Below are 8,692 nucleotides of genomic sequence, written 5' to 3' on the forward strand. Positions count from 1 at the left end.
ACTGCTGGAATAAGTTGCTTGTGTAGATGTGAAAATGAATCACGGGAGTTGGAGATGCCATAAGAATGTCTAAATTAGGATTCAAATCAAAATACCCCCAAATATCTACAAACAACACAGTACCAGAGCAGCTCTGGGTTTACTTGAAAGTGAATCCCACTAAATTAAATGAGAGCAAGTGTGGTGTTGTGTACAGTGTCGCAGGTGGGAGGGACATGGGCCAAAACCTTGCTTGGCCATTAAGTACGCAGAGTGGCTTTAGCCAGTTGCTGCCTCTCAGCACAACCTAACTCCTAGGGTTGTGCTATATTGCTTTTTGACACGGCGGATTAACTATGCCTGGCTCTCTTAAGTCCTGCCTAGCATCCCTGTGCTTCTCATCCTTTAGGCAAAATGCATTCAGAGTGACGTTAAGAACCAGAATGACCACACATCACCTGAATTCTTACTCATGTAGGTTCAATGGATAACATAAGAGCTGACATGCTGTTAATGAGTTAAGATGGTGTGAAGTCAGACTCATACCATTGCGTTTCACTGTTATGGCTATTGCAAAAACCAGAAGTGTCTTCCAACCACACACTGGCCAGAAATTCTCCCCCATAGCAATTGAAATAGCAAGTACATTTCTGTACCACTTATCAGTGCACTTAAGCACTCCCTAAGCAGTTTACTATGTTGAGTACTCTTTTTAGAGACCTTAAAAGATTGCCAGGCTGAGTTGACCCAGAGCCCCTGGCTAGTATTGAACTCACAACCTTGTGGTTTGTGAATGAATGGCTGCAGTACAGGCATTTAACCACTGCGCCACCAGGTCTCCTGCTCCCAAACCTTAAGCAGTGCAGCCACACACAAGGTGGACATTTCCTTGTTGCCAAAGAGCAAGGAGATGAATGGAGGCATGTCTAAGTCTTTTCCTGTAGTTTGGATGTGCTGCAAGCTGCTGGAAAAGAGCTGGACACATGGCCACTCTCGCTCCCGCTCTCTGGCAAGATGGGAATGGCTGTGTTGGGGACCTGCGCTGCTTCAATGTTATTAGGGGATGACATTGGGAGATACAGCCACTTCTCCTGATGCAGGATGTCAGCCATGCTGTTGGAAACAATGCGGTTTCATGTAGGCCAGTGCAAGGAATATGCCTCCTATGGATTTGGGAATGAAAAATACTACACAAACAGAAGAAACGCTGCAGAGCGCTTCTCAACAGCCCCCAAAGGAAAGAGGCTGGCATGGACTTGAAAAGCGGCAAGAGACGCATAGTTCCAGTGCTCTGAATGGAAGCAAGGCAGATGCTGACATCTGTGGAATTGCAAGTGCGACTCAAGAGCCCTTCAAACATATACTGCCAGTGGTGTCATTCAAAAAGATTGCTAACTGGATGTGGTGGTGGTGGTGGGGTTTGCCCAAAATATGTATGTTAACAAAACTTCTATTGTGTATGATGCATCAGTAGAGAAGTGCCTGCAGCAAAGGGAAGGGAAAGGGTCAGATTGATTGCCATAAGTCAGAGAGAGGCTGAGAGAGTGTGACTAAAGGTATCAGTTTTGCGGTTTTGGGATGTTATTGTACTGAACGGAAAGCTGTCTTTGATAGTGGACCTTGAAAAACAACAAGCTTTCCTGTACAATTTCAATAGGAAAGTGCTTATCCATCCAGCCTTATTTAATAGTATTTGCCAACTGCAATGGCTAACAAGGAAGCAGCAACCATGTACTTGGAAGAGGAGAGGAAGAGGCCTGGTTTGGCTGCCATACTATGGGGCTTCCTTCTGAAGCAGGTTTAGGATCCAAGCCATTGTGGGGAAAGGGGTGTGTGTGAATGTGAAGAGAGAAGAGGACAAAAGCAGCCTTTCCTCCTGCTCTCACCAGTTGCCACAGAGCCAGCCTGGTATACTGGTTTCACTGTTGGGCCCATGGTTTGAATCCTCCCTTAAGCATAAAGCCCCACTGGGTGATCTTGGGCAAGTCACACTCTCTCAACCTCCAATGGCAAGCTACTTGCCAAGAAAGCCTCTTGACAGGGTTGCCAAAAGTCAAAAAAGACTCGGGCTGCATCTGCACTGCAGAAACCATCCAGTTTGAGGCTGTTTCAATTGCCCTGGTTCAGTGCTAGGGAATCCTGGGAACTGTTTGTTCTGGCGCCAGAGCTCTGACAGAACTAAATGTCTCACAAAACAACTCCCAGGATTCCATAGCATTAGAGCCATGGCAGTTAAAGTGGGGTCAAAAACCCCATTATTTCTGCAGCCCTGGAAGCACAACAACAACAACCACCAAAGAAGATGTTGAGAGAGGAGGGTGACTAAAATGGCGAAGGGTCTGTTTTTAAACACAACCATGGTGCTTGGATTGAGAGTTCCTGCATGGCAGAAGGGGGCTGGACTGGGTGGCCCTTGGGGGCCTCTTCCAAGGCTAGGCTTCTGCTTCCATGAAGGGCCCTGACTGACTCTGTTCCTATGGCAACCCTAGGCCTGGCAAACAATGGCCGCGCATCCGGGTCCTTCCCTGCCTCTCTCCCCAGCCGCCGCCACGTCACGCCGCTCCAAGCGGAGGCGGCAGGCAGAGCCAGGCCTTGGCCCTCCTCCTCCTCCTCCTCCTGGTCCCTGAGACAGAGGCCATGGCGGAGCTCTACGTCAAGCCCGGTAAGGAGCCCCTCTCTCCCTGGGACCCCTTCCCCCTTCTGCTCCACTTTAGCCTTAGAGGAGGGGTTGTTGTTGTTGTTGTTGTTTGTGTTTGTGTTGTCTACATGGCAACGCCCTCCATTTTGTGCTCCCTTGTATTCATCCTCCCTCCCTTCCTTGCAGGGAACCGTCAGAAGGGCTGGAACGACCCTCCTCAGTTCTCCTACGGCCTCCAGCAGCAGCAGCAGCTCCAAGCGCCCAGGGCCAAGAAGGGCGCCCCGCCCAGGCCTCCCCGGGCCCCAGAGGCGGCAGAAGGGGCGCAGAAGAGGACCACCACCACCACCACCAGCAGCAGCCCCTCCACTGCAGCAGGGCCCCCTCGGCCCCCTCCAAGCCCAGGTCTCAGGCCCAGCAGCCAGGGCCTCCTTCCTTCCTCCCCGCTCATAGTCACCAAGATTCTTAGTCCTCCTTTTCCAGGACCAGCCCTCCATTTTGAGCATGGCTAAGAAGCATCATGGCATCCCAGACTTGGAAGGGATGCCCCACAAAAGGCCACCCAGTCCACCCCCCTCCTTTCTGCCATGACTAAATGCACCTGAGGAAGTAGAGTCAAGTATAGGAAAGCTCAGGCTGCCAACTGTTTCCCTTTCAGCTAGTCTCAAAGGGGCTACAAGGTCTCTCTACCTCTGCCATGCAGGAACTCACTATCAAAGCATCCCTGACAGACAGACAGATAGCTGAGACTACTCCAACCCCCTTCTGCCAGGACTAAATGCACCTGAGGAAGTAGGCTTTAGTCTAGGAAAGATCATGCTGCCAACTTCTTTATTTGCTATTTATTATTAAATATTTTATTATTTGTTATTTCCAAGATGGATATCCAGCCTTTCTCCCGCAGTGGGATTCTTTCTTTCAGCTAGTCTCAAAGGGGCTACGGGATCTCTCTACCCCTGCCATGCAGGAACTCACTATCAAAGCATCCCTGACCAATACACAGGAGCACACAGTCAAAGCGTCCTTGACACAGGCAGACAGCTGAGACCTCAAGGGCCACCCAAGTCCAACCCCTTCTGCCATGCAGGAACTCACAATCAAAACATCCCTGACGGATGGATGGACAGATAGCTGAGACCTCAAGGGCCATCCAAGTCCAACCCCATTCTGCCATGCAGGAACTCCCAGTCAAAGCACTCCCTGTGACAGATAGCCACCCAGCCTCTGTTTAAAGACCTCCAAAGAAGGAGGCAGAGTATTCCACTGCCAAACAACTTTAACTGTCAGGAAGTTCCTCCTAATGTTGAGCTGGAATCTCTCTTCAGCATGAATTTATATTTGTATGAGTGTTTCAAGCTCTTATTTTGTAACATCCTACATTTTCCTTGAGGGCCCTATATTTTGCATGCTTTATTTAGATTTCATTTAGACCTTCATTCTGAAGTCCAAGCTTGGATTTTCTGTACTTATTCACAACGGGGGCCTGTTACAGACTGCCAAAATAAAGCTGCTTCGGGTCTCTTTGGAGGTATGCTATTTAAATGATGCATGGGTCCTAAGAGTCCAGAGGTCGCGCCAAAGCCACACTCCATTCCTAAGCACTGGAGTGCAGCTTTGGTGCAGCTTCCAGATTCTTAGGGTGCATGCATCATTTAAACAGCATACCTCCAAAGAGACCCGAAGCAGCTTTATTTTGGCAGTCTGTAACAGGCCTTACTGTGTATTCACTAAAGTGGGTATATATGTTGATGGTATTTTTCTCCTGACCTGACTTATGCCTACCTTCCTAGCTGGGCTGCCAGTCTTCCCCCCGCGCCCTGCGGGTCTGCCTTCTACTCCTGGTCTGCCAGCTCCTTCTCTTGTCTCAGAGGCTGAAGAAGACTGTGATGTGGAAGACGTTCTTTCCCCTTTGAATGAGGCTCTGGATAACTGCCGGAAAACTGTGCGGGTGAGTTATGCAGGCATTTCTCATGGTTTCCTCATTTTTCTGCAGTAAAGGAAGTTCTTAGGTCTCTGTAGCTGCAGTTGTGGACTGCTGTTTGTTGGATTAGCCAGAGCAGCCTTCCCCAACCTGGTGCCCCCCTGATGTTGGGTGCACTGCCAAGCATCTGAAAGGCACCAGGATGGAGAAGGCTGAACTGAGCTGGGCTGTGCTCTTAGCCTACTGAGACATATATTAGCGGCTGGTTGACTGCTCTGTAAACAGAATGCAGGACTAAATAAACATCTGATTCAGTATGGAATATCCCCTTGAGGATATTCTGTTGAAAGGCACATGCTGGCAGGGTCACATGAGTAGTGGACAGGGACACCTTATTTTAAACTGAGGTCACCCCATAGCCCCTGCAGATCTTTACCTTGGGACCTGTAACCTCCATTAACTATTAAGTGGTGATGGGGTGGGTTATCAGTTGCCGTGGTATCATCCAGACAGCATGGCAAGCTAAGTCTCACCGTCATCCCTGAATACCTCTAGACCCTTATGGGCCCTCATGTATTAACAGATAAAATGGCAGGTGAGTAAGGCAGAGTAGGTAGTCACAGGGTGAAAATGGAAGAGCATTCTTTAATGGTGTTGTAGAAGAGTCCATGAACATAAGTTATTTGAGAGGGGACTTATTTGGGAGTTACTTCAACGGAATCGTTTTGTATTCTGATTATCTGAGCTCTTTGCATCTTATAGCCAGCTTACTTTTCTTTTAACCCCACTAGTTTGCCTTCTGTGAATTGTATGTTTTCTTACTTTCCAACCACCCCACAGCAACTATTTTGTGTATGGGCATGTATCTTATGGCAGCCATTTCTTGCTGCTGCCCATAGCACATTCCTAGGACACCCATTGGCTCCAAAATGCTGGGGACTCCTGGTTTGAAAGGAGGCATGCAGTACGAGATTGTTATGGTGACTCAGTTCAGAAACTATGATTTGACATAATGTCTGTCAAACATAATGTCGTGTCAGACTACTGTCAATACATTTAGAGGTTGGAGGATGGAAAATGAAAGCAGGCAGATAGCTCTAAAGAATAGATTGTTATATGAGCCACTGAAGGCATTTTGCCTACCTCTGCTCAGGAGGGGACCAAGGAGGTTGCTTTTTTGCTTTGGTCATAATTCCACGGGAATGGGGCATTGCTAATAAGTACTGTGTTTGTTTTCAGAAACAGGTTTGTGATGATATTGGCAAGCGCTTGTCAATTCTGCAGCAGATGTGGGAACAAGGCAAACTGTCTGCTCCTGTGAGAAAGGGAATGAGGATTCTAACACAAGGTGAGTAGCAATGGCAGGCTTTGGGGCTTGGCAGCAGCATCTCATTATGAACTTCATGTGCCATTCTCTGGCTTCTTTGCCTAACTGCTACAAGCAGAAGCACCACTGGAATAAAATTAGGAAAGAAGCACAGGGAACAAAATCATACATTTTTGTCAGCTTAACAGTTTCCTTAGGGCTGGATTTCCTTGAAGGAGTTGATTGGAAACCCTGTCTTGTGGGAGTTCTGAGAAGTATTGTCTTCTTCCTTTCAGAATTCAAGAGTCAGCGCTGGGATGCTGCTGATGAGATCCATCGCTCGCTAATGGTGGACCATGTCACTGAAGTGAGCCAGTGGATGGTGGGAGTCAAAAGGCTCATTGCAGAAACAAGGAACTTGCCTACAGAGGATCAAGCCACAGCAGATTATGAGCAGAAAGTTGAAACCTCTTTGGAGCCAGAATGTCAGCAAGATGAAGCTGAGCCCAGGGCCTTAGCTGTATCAAACTGAACCTCAATTTGGAGACAGCTTTGCACATTAAGGATTGATTTCCTACCCACAGCGGAGAAGGTGCTCTGTCTGCTAAGCACTGGTTTTCCTACTCAAGTTGGAGACTCTTTCAAGTGAGCTACAGGAATCTCTGCAGTTTTTCAGCATCCACAGTGGTGCAGGATGAAAAGGCCAACTTCTCTTGCACTTATTCAAAATGGAAATGAACTGGGGACATAGTTGCAGAGATAAATGGAGCCTTACTGTACCACACTGGCAAATGTGTTAAGTTTATACATGCTACTAGTACAGAAGCCTGTCCCTGCTTCACCTTGCCACACTCCAAGTAAATACGAGTTGCTCCTGGTGACAATTGTCTACCTAGAATCCTTTACTCAAATTTGTGTGTTTTCAAGGAAATCTGTCCTCTATGAATGTCATCATCAGTTCCCAGATAATTGTTATGTACCACTGGTGTCTGTTTAAATTTTTAATTCTGCCCCCTGCTCATTTAAACAAATCTAAATTTTAGTAAAATGGCTACATTATAGAGAAATCTGCTTCCATCTTATTTTGCAATACTAAAGTAGACTTTAAATTTAATTGTGTTTAAACCTTTTACTCCACACACACACACACCCTTTCAACTAGTTATTTGATATCTTTCTCATGCCTTTGTGACAACAAACGGAATTTGGACAGTGACAACTGCAGTGAGCCATCCAAGAATAAAAGAATAGGACTCTTTTGTAAGCTGGTGACAAATGGTATAGATTTATTTATTTTAAAACAACCTTCATGAACAGTTCAGCAAAGTGACCTGCTGTTAGCACTCCTTTTTACTGTCTTGAGCAAGTGGCTATATGCAACGCTGCTGATGTGATCTCCCCTAGATTCTGATATTTCAAGTAGGAAATATTAAAAATTGCAAGTTTGTACTGTTGGAGTTACTAATTAGTGGAATACGGCTGCTGTGATGATACTAACCTTTGTGGTTTAACATTGTATGTATAATACATGCTAAAACAAGCCCCCAGATCTTAACACAAATAGGATTCTGACAGTGTGCACTGATGTGCAGGAGAAAAGTATACCTGAAGTAGGATCTAGCTAAGTTTCAATTTCCCTGTATGATTGGTTGGGTTACACTGGGGCCCTGCCATTTCATTATACTATTAGAAGAATTATGCATATCAGTGATTGCTTCTTCAGATGCCCACAGCTACTGTTTGTTAAGCTTTGTGTGATAAGCGGAATTTGCAAAACATTCCGTGAACATTTTGCTCAAATCTGTTCTGACCTGGTTACTTTTCACTGAAGCACACAGTTTTTATGGGCGAGTTTCATTTCGTTCAACTTGATGCTATAAACACAGCACTTGGGGAAGAGAGGCCACCACTGGTTCATTAAACATGTGTCAATCTTTATTGTTCATACTTGACAGAAGGTTGGTGAACCAAGTAGCAGAGATTATTGGTTTTAAAGAGGGTTGGATTCCAGCTCCTCTAAAATACGATCTCTTAGAGTGCTTCTTCCAGCACTATAACAATTTCCCTGTTTTTAATGTTTATTTTAAAAATAAGATTTTAGAGCAAATGGAGACTCCTGGCTTTCTTGAATGAAACTGATTCATTCCAGTGTAGGTTCAGGTCTGGTTTAGGGAACAGAAACAAAACAAAACAAACAAGCTTCATTTATATACCGCTTCATATCGCCTAAGCAGTGGCTAAGCGGTTTACAACTGTAAGCTGTTTAGAACAGCTTTGGTGGACACCTACACAGGGAGCTTCATGAGAAAGAGCGTTCTACTGGATCTCAGCTGCATCACAGAATCCTTTAAGGCTGAGCTGAGACTTGGGGCACATTTTTATGGTGTTTACTAACATGTTTGGTAGCTAGCATTTTTTTAAAAAATAAAAATAGTGGTCTGATGACATTCAGGGGTTGCTGTGTTTAAGCTGTGTTAAGAAATACGAACAAAAATTCATCAGTGATAACCTTATTGGTCAACTGAAATGCACAATATACTTGTTGCAAGCTTTCAAAGCTCCATGGGCTTCTTCATCAGGCAAGATGTTACAAACCAAACAGGAGAAAATAATAATTAAAAAAAAACCCACACAATTGGAGATGTTAGTCAGATGCCTGCATGTTGTTTCAGGCAGACATCTGACACCTCCATTTGTTTTTTCTCCTGTTTGGTTTGTAACATCTTGCCTAACGAAGAAGCCCATGGAGCTCTGAAAGCTTGCAACAAGTATATTGTGCATTTTGGCTGACCAATAAAGTTGTCTGATGAATCTCTCATGCATTTCATCACAACAGTTAGGTATCATGAAG

At 45.7% G+C, this 8,692-nt stretch overlaps 1 protein-coding gene across 2 annotated transcripts; it reads left to right on the plus strand.

Annotated features, from left to right (window-relative positions):
- Window positions 1–2,506: 2,506 nt before the first annotated feature.
- SRA1 (steroid receptor RNA activator 1) lies at window positions 2,507–8,265 on the plus strand. 2 transcript variants are annotated; one of them, XM_089516273.1, is made up of 5 exons: window positions 2,507–2,641; window positions 2,804–3,019; window positions 4,405–4,562; window positions 5,781–5,883; window positions 6,138–8,265. In XM_089516273.1, exons 1-5 carry the CDS (start codon window positions 2,617–2,619, stop codon window positions 6,371–6,373), a joined length of 738 nt encoding a protein of 245 aa, XP_089372399.1. In that variant the 5' UTR covers window positions 2,507–2,616; the 3' UTR covers window positions 6,374–8,265. The 2 variants fall into 2 exon arrangements, with proteins under 2 accessions (XP_089372399.1, XP_089372398.1); XM_089516272.1 differs by having other exon boundaries at window positions 2,534–2,641; window positions 5,775–5,883.
- The last annotated feature ends 427 nt before the right edge of the window (window positions 8,266–8,692 follow it).

The sequence above is a fragment of the Sceloporus occidentalis genome, unplaced genomic scaffold (genome assembly GCF_023333645.1).
Source record: "Sceloporus occidentalis isolate IW3139 unplaced genomic scaffold, rSceOcc1.0.p SCAF_3, whole genome shotgun sequence".
NCBI lineage: Eukaryota > Metazoa > Chordata > Lepidosauria > Squamata > Phrynosomatidae > Sceloporus > Sceloporus occidentalis.